Here is a 17,915-nt window from a genome sequence, read left to right on the forward strand (position 1 = left end):
TTCTTTCTCCTAAGTCTAACTCATTACCAGTGAATCAACGTTTTCCCGCGGGATGTGCTTATAATGTAGAGGAGCTACCAAAAAAATGCAGAGGAGTGACTGGCCGCTCTGGACAAAGTGGCCAAGGGAAATCCTAAGGACAAGGAGGCGGGGCTGCCATTTTTGGGTCTTCCTCCCCCTACTCCAACAACGCTTCTCTACAGGAAAGCTCCAGGGCAGAGGAGTGGAGCTGGCCCGGATGAGGAGCGGCATACCTGCGGGGCTCCAGGTCTGTGCTTGAATTAGTTCGTAGACAAGCGGTCGGAGCGGGAGTGGGCGGCCTGCACTAGTGCGCACGCGCGCCGAGACTTGACGGGGAGAGGTACTGCTGGCCCAGCGGCGGCAGTTAAAGGACGCGGCGCGAGTCCTGGAGAGAGCAATTAACTGAGAAGTCTTGAAAAAGGAGAGTGACTGTTGGGTCTGTGGGGGAAGAAATGGAGTCCGAAGAGCAAGACGTAGAACAGCCCTTCTGCTTGAGCGTGAAAGGTCTTGTGAAGATGCTGCGGCTGGTGAGGACCAGGGAGGGTGGTCAGGTTACTCCGGGTGGTAGAGACTAGGTTAGGAAGCCGGGACAGCATTTGCGCGGTCACCTTGTTTCCAGCCACGCCTTTCCAGATGCAAGGCATTGCTCTGTTGCTCAGTCCTCTGGGAGAAGAACCGTAGGGTAGAGTGGCTTCCTCTTCAGATGGTGTAGGGACACACCCATGAATCTACCTGAATGCCCCTCGTTTGAACTTACAAACTTGGTGGTAACCTACCGGAGAGGCAGCTGCAGTTTCACTACTGAGACTCCAACACGATTTGAAAAAAGAAAAACAAAAGTTGATGGTCTTTTACTGTAAGTAGGACTTTTTGGTGTTACGCAACTCAGCGATTCAACCCAGATCAAAGAGGAAACTGCCCTTATTTGGGCTCCAGACATAACAAGGGCATTGCAGTCAGTTCCGGACAGAGCTTCAGAGAAAGGACATTAGAGAAATACAAACTGTCAGGCCCCAAAGAAACCCGGGACAGGGTTCACTCTGTACCTGTGGCCCCTCCCAGCTCTTCTCACCCGGCCCCTACCCTAAAAAATCCTCTCCAGCCCAGGGGCTGGGTATTGCTCCCTCCCCCCCCCCCTTCTCCTCCCTCCACGTGTAAACTGGCCCTTTCAGCTGGCTCTCCGGGTCCTCAGCTCCTCTCTTGTACCGCTTGCCCTCTCTCCTCCCTCTCTTCCTCTCTCGCTCATCATCCCTTCTCTCCTGGTCCAGTTCAGTCTGGACTCTTCCCGAAGACTCTGTACTTTCCCTTATATCTACAAATACAAAGAAAAAGCCATTCTCCTCAACCATACCAAGGAAGGGTCATGTCCTCATTTCATTCACAAACTACCATAGTTAAAGGAATGTAAGAAAACTGAAAGAGAAGAGAAAAGGAAATAGTTTTAAAAATTCGAGGGGTTGACACGAGATAGTTAAAAATTACAAGGGAAACATTTCCACATAACATGAAGAAGAGTTTTATATTAAAAGGGTGCCAAGGGCTGGAGAGATGGCTCAGTGGTTAGGAGCACCGACGGTTCTTCCAGAGGACCTGGGTTCAATTCCCAGCACCCACATGGCAGTTAACAACTGTCTGTAACTCCAAGATCTGACACCCTCACACAGACATACATGCTGGCTAAATAAAAAAATAAGTAAACAAATTACTTTTTTAAAAAAGTGTGCCAAAATTAAATGGCCACCAGAGAAGGCAGTGTTTCCCAGGCAACAGAAAGCACAGATGAAGATGGGTGAGGATTTTGTAAAGGAGATTCAAACTTCAGGTGAATGAGTAAAATAAATTGCATATGAAATCTTCCCTATGTCGGAAATCTGTGATTCTGAGAAATAGCTGTAAGTTATGGTTCACAAGAGACATTTTATTATATTATATACAGTGTGAGGGGCTGGAGAGATGGCTCAGTGCTTACAGGAAGGTACTGTTCTTACAGAGAACTGGGGGTTCAATCCCAGTACCTATGTTGAGTGGCTCACAGCCACCTGCAACTGTAGTTCTAGGGTATGTGATGCCCTCTTCTAGCCTCCATAGACTCTGCACACATGAGGCATACACATAAATATTTAAACAGACTATTTAACGTGTTCCAAATTCTGGACTAGTAGCTAGACTAAAGAGGAAGCAAGACAAAACTGGATTTCCTAACTCACAGAATTCTTCCACTTAGTCACCAAGACAAAAGTCCCTGAATCATAAAACTTGTGGATTTAGTCACCAAAAGGTCAAACTCTGGTGGTGCTCTTCAGGAGCCGCCCACCTTGGTTTTTGAGACAGGGTCTCTCACTGACCTTGGGCTAGCCAGTCAGGTTAGGCTGGCTGACCAGCAAGCACCAGAGGCCTGCCATCTCCACCTACACAGTGCTAGGATTACAGGCAGATTGTAGGTGTTCTCTACCATGCCCAGCATTGTTTTTTAAATGTAAGTTGTACAACAAGTACTTTGCTGACTGAGCCATGTCACCAACTGCCAGAACAAACCTTTTCCTCCTCCTCCTCCTCCTCCTCCTCCTCCTCCTCCTCCTCCTCCTCTTCCTTCTTTCTTCTTCCTCCTCCTTCTCCTTCTTTCTTCCTCCTCCTCCTCCTTCTTTCTTCCTCCTCCTCCTTCTCCTTCTTTCTTCCTCCTCCTCCTCCTCCTTCTTCCTTCTCCTCCTCCTCCTCCTCCTTCTTCTTCCTTCTCCTCCTCCTCCTCCTTCTTCTTTTTCTTCTTCTTCCTTCTCCTCCTTCTCCTCCTCCTCTTCTTCTTCTCCTTTTCTTTTCTGTTTTTTGAGACAGGGTTTCTCTGTGCAGCTCTGGCTGACCTAGAACTCACTCTGTAGACCAGGCTGGCCTTGAACTCAGAGATCTGCCTGCCTCGGCATCCCAATGGCTGGGATTAAAGCCTATGCCAGGCTCAGAACAAAAGTTCTTGACTATGAGTCATGCTTCCATTTAGTCCAGAACACAAACACAGGAGTAAATGGTTATAATATGTGATAGGGTGAAGGTAGGGCACTGTATTAGTCATGGTTCTCTAGAGTCTCAGGACTTTTATGGAGTGCGTGTGTGTGTGTGTGTGTGTGTGTGTGTGTGTGTGTATAAAATATATAAAATGTGTGCATAAAATATTCAAATATATGTGATTTTATTAGAAAGACTCACAGGCTGCAGTCCAACAATGGGTAGTTGTGAATGGGATGTCCAAGAATCTAGTAGCTACTCAGTCCCACGAGGCTGGGTATCTCTGTTGGTCTTCTGGGTGTGCTGACAAGGTGAGGGCAAGCAGGCAAAGAACAAACCCTGCCTTCTTTCTTCCATTGTCCTTATATAGGCTTCCAGAAGAAGGTGTGGCCCAGATTAAAGGTGTGCCTTCTAGCCTCAAGATCTAGATTAAAAGCATGTTGTCTTCTTGCCTCAAGATCCAGACCACAAGTGTGCCCTCCATTTCTGAATTATAGTTCATTCCAGATATAGTTAAATAGACAATCAAAAATAGCCATCACAGGCACAGAAGTGAGACATCTAACCAGAAGATAGCTAGTATAAAACCTTCAAGAAGAGCCTAGTGTTAGGCTTAAGAGAGAGGCACCTAAATAAAGGAATGGTGACAAGAAAATCTTCAGAATCTTAGTAGTAAACAATAAAGAAGTTGAATGGTGCTTCATGTATTCATTAATAAATATTTACTGAACACCTTCCTATCTGCATTGTGGAACTTATATATCGGGATGGGAGGGAGGCAGAGTCAAGCCCAGTACATTATGTAGCATCCCAAGAATAAATGCTATGGGACGTATCAGGGGAGGAGAAGTTTGATGAAGGTTGCAGATTATAGTTGTAGGGTGATCAAGTTTGAACTTCGCTGAGATGGTATTTGTCAAAGTTAATTGAGATAAAGCAGTTAGTAATGAGAATATGTTGTGAAGAAAATCCAGTAATGGTTCTATGGCAAGGTCAAGACAGAGCAAGGAGCCAGCCAGCAGTCGTGAACTTGAGTAAGCAAGGGGGAATGCCATGGATAGGAAAGCTCGTGGTCACACAGTAGGTAGCAAATTTATATTTGGGGTATACAGATCCCTTATCCCAAATGCTTAAGATCAGAATTTGTTGTTTTATCATCAGTACAGCAGCTGCACCTGAATCTACTGCTGTTTCAGCTACTGACTGTGATTCCTCAATCACTGCTCTGCTGCTCAGGCCCAGGACTGGCTGGACTTCTTTACCCCACCAGAACTGCGTCTGCCTCCAAATGTAGTTTTTAACTAAGTCTCTATCATTCTATTTTACTAATAAAGACTTGGGAGTCAGATGCACGGGTGAAAACCTCCTAGCTCAGAGAGGCCAAGAAGCAATCAGCAGACCTTCTTCCTTAGCCAGCAACCCAGCAGCAGAGCTTCCCTTGCACCAAACTCAAAAGTTCCTCTTTGCTACTTCCTGTGCATTTCTCTATCCATTTTCCAGATTCCCTCTAACTCTCTATAGCTACCTCCTGTCAACTAGTTGCTGGCTCTGCCTCTTGACCCAAGGTTGATTTTTATTTAATTAGCAAAATCTGGGAGTTCACAATGTGATCAAATATCCTGCAACAAGAACTGTCTTGGATTTTGGAGTATCTATGTGTATGTAATGAAGTATCTTGGAGATAGAATCCAAATCTAAACACTGAATTCAGTTTTATGTTTTATGTATGCCTTTTACACATAGCCTGTGGGGTAGCAGACAGTGTTTTTAGTGATTTCATACAGGAAACAAACGTTTGTGTACATTGAACCACCTGAGGTCAGGTGTCATATACAGCATCCAAAATTTTTGGATTTTGACCAGGCGTGGTGGTAATTGCCTTTAATCTCAATATTTGGGAGGCAGAAGCAAGCAGATCTCTGTGAGTTTGAGGCCATCCTGGTCTACAGAGGGAGTTCTAGGCTAGCCACGGTGACGTAGTCAGACGCCGTTGTCATCACCAAAACAACCCCCTCCCCCCAAAAAAAAATTGGATTTGGGAGCATTTTGGACTTTCAAGTCAGAGGTGCTCAAGATTTGCTAATGGCCCTAGATATGGGGTAAGAGAAAGGGAGGGGTCCAATGTTACCCAGTTTGGGGTCTATACAAGTGGAAAAGTGGACTTGCTGTCCACTGGTGTCAGAAAGCCCGCAGGAGAAGCAAGTGTGGGCGGAGGACCAGAAATTCAGCTTTGAATTCACTATTATATTAGAGATCTCTGTAAGACTGGTAAGCAGAATTGAATGGGGAGTCGGACCTGGATTTTGGTGGAGAGATTTGAAGTCGACATGTTTGAAGTCTAGTGGCAAATGAGGTCATCAAGAAAGAAATGTAGATAAGACAGATAAGAGAATGGATGAAATCTGAGAGTGGGGAACTCTGTTCTCTAGCAGAATTAGCAAAGAATGGGAAGAAGCCATTTGGGATGTAGAATAAGTCAAGTGCACAGTGTCCTGGAAGCTGACTGAAGAAACCTGAGGGCATTATCAGCTGCATCCAACACCAGGGACAACTAAGGTCAATGAGGCTTGACGAGTGGCCCCTGGAATTTTCATGTATAAACTGAGAGGTGCATTTTTGCCAGAGAAGTAGACGGTATCTTACTCCTAGAACTTGGACACATGGTGAGATGGGGACTCAACTGTAGAGAATGCAGACTTGAGGGATTTTTAAATAGATGAAGAAGTGCATGACCAAATTTACATTCTAGAAGTTTGTGTTATGGTGGTTGATGGAAAAGACACAAGCATTTACATTGGACATGTCATTTAATCAGTTTTGACACAGACCTGTGAAACTATTACCATAATCAGGATAATTAATACAGCCACACATGGCACACCATCTTAGGTGTGGGTTATTTGCTTATACAGCAGTGGTCCCATGAGCTTATGTCACCTGGTAGTATCAGAGCCATCTTAGTATCTCTATTTTATGATAATTTTCACAAGAAAATGACTCAATAATGTACTTCTTGGAGTATGCCTGGTTAAATGGCACATATTAATACCCTAAAACCCCTAAAATGTCCTTCATGGCCCTGGCAATCGGTTCTTTTTAGCTAATCTAGTCCCAGAGGTCAACTCATCTGCTTTCTGTATATTTTCTATAAAGTATAGTTCTGTTTTCTGCAACTATAGCTTTTGCTGTAACTGAAGATAAGCTTTCATTTCCTAGAACTTTCTATAAATAACATATAGTGTATACTCTTTTTGTCATCTTTCATTCATCATAATTATTCATCATATGTCAATAGTATAGCCATATTAATACTTCCTTCTTTTTGCTGTTAATACTTTATTGTATGAGTGGGTAGACCTGTATCTCCCTGACACCCCCTCCCTCATGTGTGTATGTGGGGGGGATGCTGGAGATTAACAAAGGCCTTCACATATGCTAGGTTAGTGACCTCATACCTCTCACTGAATTATATCCCAGCTCTGATAAAGTGTTCTTTATCCATTCACTAATTGACATAATTTAGGTTGTTTCCAGTCTTTAGCTATCCCTTCATTCTAATGGTATTATATTTAGTAAGAGGAAGTATATAAAAATGTACATTGAGTAGTAACTCTTAAACATCAGATTTATTTTTCCTCTGACAGTATGTTTAAACCCATCCCCTCCACCTCCTCCACTCCCACCTCCCCTTCACCTTTGCCCTCGTGGCAATATTCAACTCAAATTTAACATTAGATTACAAATTACTAATAGTTAAGGAATGATGAGAGATTGAATGGTAAGGAATTCTAGGCAGCCAGAATGTAGACCTTTTTGAGAAGTAACATGAAGCAGGGGAGGAAAGAAAAGAACAAGGTTTTTCTAGAGAAGATGAAAGGAAAGGGCTGTGTGTGTGGTGGGGAGAGGGTATCTTAAGAGAAGACAACTTAAAAGAAAGAGGTGGCAGTGGAGACACTAGGCGTGAAAAGATCATAAGAACAGATGTGGGAAATGACAAGTATACTTACTCCTCTAAAACACAAACAGAAGTCAACGCCCACATGCTTAGTCATACCTCTCATGTCCACAGTGTCTTACAGAAGTCTTTCTTACTTGTTTTTAGGCATCACTTTGAAGCTAGGGATGTATGTGACTCAATGGTATAGCACTCACATACATGAGACCCTGGATTCAATCCCCAGTACCACACATGCACACATACACCCGACAGTAAGTAAACCAATTGTTTCTATAGCTTTAACTTGTATGATCAGTGACTAAATTGTTGTTTCTTCTTCTAGGGAGTAAATGTGGCATCTGTGACATTTTTCATCATTGCACAAGCCCCTGAACCATACATCGTTATCACTGGATTTGAACTCGTCATTATTTTCTTTTTCATAGCTTTGTATATGTGCAGACTTGACAAAGTGATGAAATGGTTGTTTTGGCCTTTGCTTGTAAGTGATCACTTTCAACTTTAAACTCTTTCCTGCCATAGAAAGACACTGTAATCAACTACTTGGTTCTCTTAAATCTTTAAGGTGATCTCTGCTCACTGCTAAGGGCTCCATGTTGTCTTTGGGGAAGGCTATCAGGGATCTAGGGCAGCCACAGGACGTAAATTCTCTTTACTGCCCCTACCAGTAGGTATGGCTGACCTTTTTGTTTGGAGAATTCTCTTAAGTATGAATGTTCTAAAGAAATTCAAATTTAGAACCATGTTAATAAATTAGAGCATATTCTTAACTTTTGCCTTTTTTCTTTTATTAAAAAGATTCTTTTCTCATACATTATATCCTGATAATAGTTTCCTCTCATTCTACTCCTCCCAATTCTTCCTCACCTCCTCTCCCCTCCCAAACCACTATCTTTCTGTGTCTCATTAGAAAAGAACAGGCTTCTAAAAGATAAACATGACAAAATAAAATATATTAAGATGAAGTAAAAACTATTATATCAAAGTTGAACATAGCAACCCAACGGGAAGAAAAGAGTCTCAAGAGCAGGTACAATAGTCAGAAACCCACTCATTCTCATAGTCAAGAATCCCATAAAATATTAATCTAACATATATAATATATGTGCAGAGGACCTGGTGCAGACCCATGTAGGCCCTGTGCTTGCTGTTTCAGTCTTTGAGTTCATATGTGCCTTGCTTAGTTGATTCAGAGGGCCTTGTTCTCCTGGTATCCTCCATCCCCATCTGGCTCTTAAAATGTTTCTGCCTCCTCTTCCTTCGGATTGTCTAAGGAGAGGGATTTGATGGAGACCTCCAATTTAGATTCTCTATCTGCATAATGTCTGGCCATGAGTCCCTGCATCTGTTTCTGTCTGCTCCCAGAGGAAGCCACCTCTCTATGATGACTAGATAAGACATTGGTTTGTTGTTGTTGTTGTTGTTGTTGCTGTTGTTGTTGTTGTTGTTGTTGTTGTTTTTAAGACAAATAGTGTTTGTTAGAGACCCTAGGTCTTTGAGCTATCTAGTCTCAGGTTCTTGGTTACCCAAGCAGTGTGGGTTCCTTTTTGTGGAGTGGGCATTAAGTCAAATCAGACATTGGTTGGTTACTCCCACACATTCTGTGCCACCATTGCCCTGGCATATTTTGCAGGCAGGACAAATTGTAGATCAAAAGGTTTTATAGGTGGGTTAGTGTCACATTCTTCTTTCAATAGCCTGCAGAGTACCTTCCCATACCAAAAAGACTATAACATAGGGGCGAAGGCACCATCTCTACTTATCCATAGACCCCTCCTCTTTGCTCAACCTCTGTGGGTCTACAGATTGTAGCTTGATTATCATTTACAAATGGCTAATATCCACTTTTGAGTGAATACATAGCATATTTATCTTTCTGGGTCTGGGTTATCTCAGGAGTTTTTTTTTCTAGTTCCATCTACCTGCCTGCAAATTTCATGATGTCATTTTTTTAATGGCTGTGTAAATTACCACATTTTCTTTATCCATTCTTTTGTTGAGGGACATCTAGGTTGTTTCCAGTTTCTGACTATTATGATAAAACAACAATGAACATGATTGAGCAAGTGTCCTTGTAGTAGGATGGAATGTCCTTTGGGTATATGAACAAGAGTGTTATAGCTGGATCTTGAGGTAGATCGCTTCCCAATTTTCTGAGGAACTGCCATATTGATTTCCAAAGTGGCTCTACAAGTTTACACCCCTACCAGCAATAGAGGAGTGTTCCCCTTGCTCCACATCCTTTCCAGCATGAGCTGTCACTTGTGTTCTTGATCTTATCCATTCTAACAGGTATAAGATGGACTCTCAGAGTAGTTTTGATTTGCATTTCCCTAATGGCTAAGGATGTTAAACATTTCTTTAAGTGTTTCTCAGCAATTTGAGATTCCTCTATTGAGAATTCTCTGTTTAGATCTGTTCCCCTTTTTTAATTGGATTGTTTGCATTTTTGATGCCTAATTTCTTGAGTTCTTTATATATTTTGGATATTGGTCCTCTATCAGAAGTACAGTTGGTAAAATTATTTTCCTGTTCTGTAGGCTATTGCTTTGTCCAATTAATGGTGTCCTTTGCCTTACAGAGCTTTTCAGTTTCATGAGGTCTCATTTGGTTGTTGTTGTTGTTGTTGAGACAGGCTTTCTCTGTATAACAGCCCTGGCTGTCCTGGAACTCACTCTGTAGACCAGGTTAGCCTCGAACTCACAGAGATCTGCCTGCCTCTGCCTCCCAAGTGCTGGGATTAAAGGTGTATACCACCACCACCCACCTTGAGGTCTCATTTCTTAATTGTTAATCTTAGTGCCTGCACTATCAGTGTTCTGAAAGTTGTGTCCTGTGCCAATGTGTTCAAGGCTATTCCCCACTTTCTCTTCTATCAGGTTCAGGGTATCTGGTTTTATGTTGAGGTCTTTGATCCACTTGGACTTGAGTTTTGTACAGGGTGATTTGCATTCTTCCACATACCTACCTCCAGTTTGACCAGCACCATTTGTTGCTAATGCTGTCTTTTCTCCAGTGTTATTTCTGGCTTCTTTATGAAAAAATCAGGTGTCCATAGGTGTGTGGTTTTATGTCTGGGTCCTCACTTCAACTGAACAACATGCCTATTTTTATGCCAATACCATGTGATTTTTATTACTATAGCTCTGTAGTACAACTTGATATCAGGGATGATGATACCTCTAGAAATTTTTTGTTTTGTTTTGTTTTGTTTTTGTTTTTTGTTTGTTTGTTTGTTTTTGGTTTTTCGAGACAGGGTTTCTCTGTGTAGCTTTGAGCCTTTCCTGGAACTTGCTTTGTAGACCAGGCTGGCCTGGAACTCACAGAGATCCTCGTGGCTTTGCCTCCCAAGTGCTGGAATTAAAGGCGTGAGCCACTACTGCCCAGCCTAGATGTTCTTTTATTGTTCAGGATTGTTTTAGCTATCTTGGGTTGTTTGTTTTTCCATATGAGGTTGAGTTTTGTCCTTTCTAGGTCTGTGAAGAATTGTGTTGGAATTTTGATGAGGATTATATTGAATCTGTAGACTGCTTTTGGCAAGATGGCCATTTTTACTATGTTAATCCTACTGATCCATGGACATGGGAAATCTTTCCATCTTCTGATATCTTCTTTAATTTCTGTCTTTAAAGACTTGAAGATTTATCATACAGTTCTTTCACTTGCTTGGTTAGAGTTGCCCCCAAGATATTTTATATTATTTGAGGCTATTGTGAAAGGTGTTGTTTCCCTGATTTCTCTCTCAGTCCATTTGTCATTTGTATATAGGAGGGCTGCTGTTTTGGTTTGGTTTTTAGTTAATCTTTCATCCACTTCGCTAAAAGTGTCTATCAGCTATATGAGGTGCCTAATAGAAGTTTTAAGGTCACTTATGTACACTGTCATATCATCTGTAAATAAATAGCTATACTTTGCTTTCTTCTCTTCCAGTTTGTATCCCTTGATCTCTTTTAGTTGTCTTATTGCTTTAGCTAAAACTTCAAGTACTATATTGAATAGATATGGAGTGAACAACCTTTTCTTCCTGATTTTAATGGAATTGCTTTGAGTTTTCTCCATTTATGATGTTTTACCCCATTTTTTAAATGCGTGTGGGTATAGTTTCAGAATTGGGAGACAGAGACAAGCAGGTACAACAAGGAACTATCCTTGCCTATCCCTCATCTCAAAATGGAAAGTCAAACTATTTAAGAACATTCAATAAAATACAATTTGATCATACTTGAAAATTCTGTAGTCATTTGTGATAATTCCAACTGATCTTACTGAGCCATGTTTGATAATATTGGACCTCAACTGCCAGACTCATAGCATTAGAAATGTTTGTCTACTCAAGTGCTCCAGTGGCTACCAGAGCTGTCACAATAGACAAATGGAAATTATTAGTTGACGTCTATATGGCCCAGGCACAACAAAGCTAGTACTAGCAAAACCTGATCAAACTTTACCTCTTTCTTTTCTCTGAAGTCACATCCCAGCATCCTGTCTTGGTGGGTATCCTCTGTGCCCCCAACTCTCCTTCACTTCTTTGTCTAGACAGGTGGCTGCCACCTCCTCCTCTGCTGCACTTGTCATGTCTTCTTGGATTCTGAAATGCTTACATCCAAGCTGCTAACTACTATTAAGGGGACAGTACTTCAGAGCTGTTCCCAAACCAGAAACATGCTTTTAAGTGGTACCTTCTGGAAGCATCTTTGGAGGCAAGTGATGAGCATTCCAGGCTGAAGGTGTGTACTTCAGTTGGTAGAGTGCTTGCCAAGCATAAACAAAGCCCTGGATTTGATCCCCTGCATAGTAGAACCTAGATATATTAGCATACACCTATAATCAACATCTCAGAAGATGGAGGCAGGAAGATCAGAAGTTAAAGGTCATTCTTGGCTACACAGAGAGTTAGAGACCAGCCCTATCTCAAAATAATAATAACATAATAAAAATTTAAAATAAACCCCAAACTGGAAGTGGTTCTCAGAGGCTTTTTAATCTGTTATCATCAGTCGTAAAAATGATAGAGACATGGAGTAAGTTTATAACTATAGGTGGAGAGAAGGGAGTTCTCTAATGGGGTTCCTAGTACTAGTGACTAGTTGCAACCTCTGCTTTCTATAAAATGATCATTATTGATGCCCTATAGGGGATTGTTCCCATGGCCTCTTGCATGCTAGGCAAATACTGTACTGCTGAGCTATATCTCCTTTGACTTTTTATTTTGACACAAGGTCTCACTAATGTTGCCCAAACTAGCCTTGAACTCACCCTATAGCCCAGCCTGGCCTTCTGCTTTCACTCTTCCTGCCTCGGCCTCCCAAGTGTAATTGGGAGAATGCTGAGGTGGGAGAACAGGCTAAGAAATGGGGTAATGGATTAAAGAGTGTCGGATCTCCCGAGGAGTTGGGGGCCTATTGATAACATCTTCAGCGTGGGAGGAGAAGCTAGAGCGTCAGTTGGGAGTCAGTACCAGGTGCTGGCAACTGAGCTCAGAGAGAATGTAGGGAGTGGAGACAAGTGGCCAGAAAAAGGAGAGGACCCAAGAGGGCCCAATGTCACAGACACCAGACAGGAGAGCATTTCATGAAGAAAAGAACAGTGAATAATGTCATACAGATGGAAAGAAAAAGTCTTGAAATGTGTAACCCCATTCTCCAGCAGCTGTGCTCATAGAAGGGCCCGGTGGGCTTGCTCCAGAGTGGCTTTCCATGAGTGACAGGTAATAATAGGAAGGTTGTGAGACCAAGCATGAAAGGAGAGGCAGCTTATAATGGGGAGGCCACCACTGCCTAATTTCCTATTTCCTGAGGAAATCCCAGGGACACAGGTAGTAATAACGGGGCCCCCACAGGGTGGAGTAGCAGAGCTGCCAGAGGCTTCACTACAGTTAAAGTGAACCGTCTAAGTACCACAGCTGCTCTATAAGGAGCAGAAGGGGATGATAAACACTGATATCCTATAACCAGTGCTCCCTCACTCGAAGATACTGGTCGCCTGTCTGCCCTCAGATCTGCCATCTGTATCCATGCCCTGACACAATCTGTAGACCAGGCCTCTGTTCCTCTCTAGCACTCCTTGACAGATTATGAATGAAGGCACAAACCCAGGGCTCTTAGGTTAAAAATTACTATAGAATCTCCATTTTTTGTAATTAAATTTGCATTCCATTTAACAGCATATTGAGGGTTTGGGGTTTTATGTTTTTGTTTTGTGACAGGGCCTCAGTAGCCCTGGCAGTGCTAGAACTCACTATATAGACCATGCTGCCTCAAACTCAGAAATTTCTTCCTGTCTCTGCCTCCCAAGTGCTGCGATTAAAGGCCTATGCCACCATGCCTGGCTGCATATTGAGCTTTCAATATAAAGACAGTGTTTTAAGTTGGGTGTGATGGCTCACACATATGATCTTAGCATGCAGAAGATAGGAGGTCTTTGAATTAGAGATCAGTCTGTGCTACATGATAAGTACCACACCAGCTTGGGCTATAGCCTGAAAATAAACAAACACAATGTTCTAAACTTCCACTAGGGAGCAAAGATATTCTGAGATAAGCGTGCCTTCCTCTCCCAGCCTGTCCTCTCCTCATACTCCATGGTTCTACACACTCCCTAGAACACCACTTTTGTACAAGGACATTTATAGCCTAATTCATAGCTGTTTACAGCTGCCTGACTGAGGTAGTGGGGCCTGCCTTGAAGCAGAGCAAAGGGGATTTAGCCCAAGACAGCCAACTCATTATCTCCTGCAACTTTGTCTTCCTTCCTTAGAGTCAAACCTTTTTCTTTCCTTAACTTCTTTTCTTTTGGAATCTAGCATTTCTTCATTAATTTCTTCCTGCCTAATTATTGCAAGTGTTCCATTCCATGATAAGGACAATTTATCCTTTTCTACAATCACATCCACCTAAAAATACAAATTACTCTTGTTAAAATGTTTCAATTGGGAAAATTATTAATAATTTAGCACGCCACTGCATTACAAATGTGGGTGAGGTTCATCCCGGAAATTACCATTCTAAATATAGGCTGTTTTCAGTTTGGGGGGTTAGTTTTTTATAGGGTCATACTATGTGGCTCTGGCTGGCCTGGGACTCTGTGTAGAACAGGCTAACCTCAAAAGTCCTGAGTGCTGGAATTAAAGGCATGACCCACCAGGCCTGGCTTCAGTTTTATTAATTTCATTTTAGTAACAGTTATTTGATAGCCAATTATTCCACATTTCCTATTAAAAAATAAGCATTCCAGCTTCATAGAAGACCCTCTGTACTCCAAATCTTTAGCATAATTATCTGCTTTTCCAAACCAGATGAGTTCTCCCTCTAATTATATCTATGTTAAGTGAATATGTATATACATATATATGCTTAAATAATTAAATGATTGATATGATATATGAGACCCACTAGGAATGTTGTAGAGCAAATATATAGGCATTATTTTACTGTAGCATTTTAGTTTCCAAAAAGACAGCGATGTGTGCTACATCAAATAAAATGCAACTTTAAAAATTTTTAGGGATCTGCCCCCATATTTTTTTAGCAGTACTTGTTGGTCTTCTCTCCCCTAACCTCAAGATGTTAGGCATGGAAGAAGCCAGGCCCTAGAGCTATGCTAGATCTGAGCTGTATTCCCAGCCTTGGTGGTCTTTGATAATAAGCTGTCTTTTCTATTCTGTGTTTTTAGGATATTACCAACTCAATAGTAGCAACATTATTCATGCTTGTTGTGTCTGTGTTGGCACTGATACCAAAACCTTCAACAATGGCAATCCTTGGAGGAGTAAGTAGTGTATGTATGTGTGTGGGAGGTGGGGGACATCTTTCAAGTTTCTTCAGGTTTGATCAAAATGTGAATTCATTTGGAAATATGATACAAGCAAGCTGCACTGTATTTGTGCCAGGGACTCCTGAACTGGCATACAGTGCCTACTGGATTTATAATTTGTGTGAGTAGATGCATTCCCTGACTAGCATAATTAGACATGGTTTCATACTGGAGTTATCCAAATAAAGAGGTTCCTACATGTTTCTTACAGGGATGTACCAGACTGTAAGAAGCTGCTAGAATCAGCTACAACTCTTAGCTCTGAGAAACTTGATGTTGAACAAAAAGAAAGAAACATGGAGTATGGGTTTTCTAGCTCTTCTTTTAAAAGATTCACATCACTTGTTAGGTGAGACCAAATATTCCCATAATGTTTCAGATGCAATATAATAGATTTCCTTACTGCAAGGGATGTGGTTGAAAACCTTGCAACTAAAGGGCTATTCTGAGGACTGCTTACAGAGAAGCAAGTCAGTTAGGTTGGACTTGATCCTGACAAGCCTAAATGGAAGAGCTCAGTCATTTCATTATACATATGGGGAATGCATGTCATAAGATACTATTGCCTCCTTAAACCTTCGTAAGTCTAACATGTCAACTGCAGTCCAAATATTTTGTGTATTCATTTGACCAGGTAGCGGTTGTATGGTTATCAGATAAATTAAGGGTAATTGTGTGAAAACAGGCTTTCTTTCTGTAACCTTATAATCCAATCCTGAAACAACTTCACTCTTAATTTCTTCTGTCTGAATCTGAATTTCTCTATACTTCATTTTAACAGGTTTAACAAGTTTTTCTAAAATTTTTATCCTGGCACTTAAATTGACTATCTTTTAAAATTGTAAAATAAGGATAAGAAGAAGAAGAATGTACATAATTCAATCAACATTAATCTTCTCATATAGTTGTTCCATTGTCAGACTGCCTAAAATTTCAAACAAAGCCCAATTTTCTTCCAATATACACATAAAACCCATTTTTTTTAATGTGGGGGAAAAATCTCTTTTAAATAATTTCCTTTAAAATATCTGATATAAATGACTTATCAATTCTGTGTAGAACAGTAGAAATCCAAAGGAATTTCAAAACAGCTACCTAGCGTCTAAGGTGGGAATCCAGAGAGAGAGAGAGCGCTAGTATTTTTCTGAGATTTGGTCATTTGGCTTTTCTAGGCTCTTATCTAAAGAACTGAATTGGATAATTTTTCCTTCCTGCTTCCTGGTTCTTTCTTTGCAAGGACTACATAGAATTGACGGTGCTTCGCCATGTCTGTCGGAACTCTGGGTTTCAACTCCTCTAGGCACTAAGCCACTTCATAGCTTATATAATTTTTCTAGAAATGAGGTATGCTGAAATTCCAATCTCCCCCAATTGTTTTAAAGACAATTTTATCTATCTAGTATGGAAAAAGGTGAACCAGTGATAGGACTCAAATTCATTGACTGAGTTCTTCTTTCGTTTAGTCATTGGGTAAGTGCTTAGAAGACAGAACTGTTATCCAGTACAGGAGCCAGTGGTCATATGGCTGCTGAGCACAGGAAATAGGGCTAGTATGACTTGAGATAAGCTCTGAATATAAAATATGCATTGAATTTCAGAGATTGTATTATCTCTGCAAAAGAACATAGAATGTTTTGTTAATAACTTATTATAGCAATGATTTATAAAGGGATAATATTTTGGATAAGTTGAGCTAAATAAATGTATTAAAATAACTTCACTTTTTTTTCTTTTTAAATGAAACTCTTGGAAATCTTAATTATGTGGCTCACAATGGAGACTATGTATTCCTTCAGGGTGGTTACTGAGCTGGTGGATGGGACTCAACAAGCCTCAAGTTGCTTAGAGCCTAACACAAGGGAAAGCCGACAGTAGATAAGCCATTAATGGAGGCTGCCTAGCCCAGAAGAAAAGAAAGAGCCCTAGCTCTCTGGCAGTAGAATTGCAGTTTGCTCTATTTCCCTTTAGCTCCTCAGTCCTGTCTAGACCCCTCTGCCTTACATAGATGTTGCCCAGCCTTTGAGTGTCCACTGTGGAGCATCTTATCACTCCAGTCCTACAAAACTTGTATCACTACTATGGTCCCCAGGACTTAATTTGCTGCCAGTACCAACTCTTTACCTGGTCAAGGATGCTGATAGAAAAATCAAACAGCTGACCACTAAAGAGAGAAATGTTGATTGGCGGCTAAATCCAGTCAGTAGAGCTTTAAAGAATGTGTGCCAGAGCAAATCAGGAGGAAGAGGCAACTCCCATTCCACCTCAAGGGTACTTCTACTCACTGCACTTACTGTTTCCTTTACTGTGGAGAGGTATGGGGGAAACTAGCAGTGCTCTCTGAAGTCCCTTCCACATTAGTGTTGGATGGCAGCACAGAGAGCAAGCTCTGTCCCCTGGCAGGAGAGAAATCTAGTGGGCAGCTCCCTGAGAATTTGTGTGACAGAAGCTGATGGCAGTGTCTCTGTTTGCAGGTGTTTTGTCTTCTGACAGCAATATGTGCTATTGCTGACTGTGCCCTGGTGTACCGAAAACTTCTTTTCAATCCAAGTGGACCTTACCGGAAAAGTTCTTCTACTTACAGCAAAGATGAAAGTCAATAATTTGTATTCATTTTTACTAGCTATTAAACATACTTCTTCATTCTTCCATGTATTTTCCGCAGTTCTTTCTTTTTTTTTTTTTTTTTTAATTTCAATGTGTGTTCCAGCTAGTTTTATGTCCGTTTGACCCAAGATAGAATCCTTTGGAAAGAGGGAACCTCAATTGAGAAAATGTTACAGATTGACAGACCTGTGGTACATTTGCTTAATTGATGATTGATGTGGTCCTGGGTGCTGTAAGTAAGAATTCAGGCTGAGCAAGCTATGGGGAGTAAGACAGTAAGCAGCACCCCTCCATGGCCTCTGCATCAGCTACTGCCTCCAGGTTCCTGCCTTGAGTTCCCACCTTGACTCGCCTAGATGATGGACCTCAAGCTCTAAGATGAGATAAACCCTTTCCTCCCCAAGCTGCTTTTGGTCATGCTGTTTTCTCACAAACCCTTAGGTGATGTGGGAGCTTGACAGATTTTTGGACCCTGCACTCTGCCAGCAGCCTTATTGTATATGGCTCAGAGCTGGAATCTGGCCAG

At 41.6% G+C, this 17,915-nt stretch overlaps 1 protein-coding gene across 4 annotated transcripts; it reads left to right on the forward strand.

Moving 5' to 3' along the window:
• Nucleotides 1-84: 84 nt before the first annotated feature.
• LOC118583455 (chemokine-like factor) lies at nt 85-17,437 on the forward strand. Of its 4 annotated transcripts, none has more exons than XM_036186790.1 (4): nt 85-268; nt 7,296-7,454; nt 14,645-14,740; nt 14,997-15,355. In XM_036186790.1, exons 1-4 carry the CDS (start codon nt 86-88, stop codon nt 15,012-15,014), a joined length of 456 nt encoding a protein of 151 aa, XP_036042683.1. In that variant the 5' UTR covers nt 85; the 3' UTR covers nt 15,015-15,355. The 4 variants fall into 4 exon arrangements, with proteins under 4 accessions (XP_036042683.1, XP_036042681.1, XP_036042682.1 ...); XM_036186788.1 differs by lacking the exon at nt 14,997-15,355 and adding an exon at nt 17,257-17,437 and having other exon boundaries at nt 87-268; XM_036186789.1 differs by lacking the exons at nt 85-268; nt 14,997-15,355 and adding exons at nt 277-548; nt 17,257-17,437.
• Nucleotides 17,438-17,915: the final 478 nt, after the last annotated feature.

Source organism: Onychomys torridus, chromosome 5 (assembly GCF_903995425.1).
Source record: "Onychomys torridus chromosome 5, mOncTor1.1, whole genome shotgun sequence".
Taxonomy (NCBI): domain Eukaryota; kingdom Metazoa; phylum Chordata; class Mammalia; order Rodentia; family Cricetidae; genus Onychomys; species Onychomys torridus.

Bases quoted from the DNA above. Each gene is read 5' to 3' on its own strand.
- LOC118583455 (XM_036186789.1), top strand. From the start codon at position 474: ATGGAGTCCGAAGAGCAAGACGTAGAACAGCCCTTCTGCTTGAGCGTG. The intron at 7,455-14,644 runs GTAAGTGATCAC...CTGTGTTTTTAG, and splicing joins GGTTGTTTTGGCCTTTGCTT to GATATTACCAACTCAATAGT. The intron at 14,741-17,256 runs GTAAGTAGTGTA...CTCTGTTTGCAG, and splicing joins CAATGGCAATCCTTGGAGGA to GTGTTTTGTCTTCTGACAGC.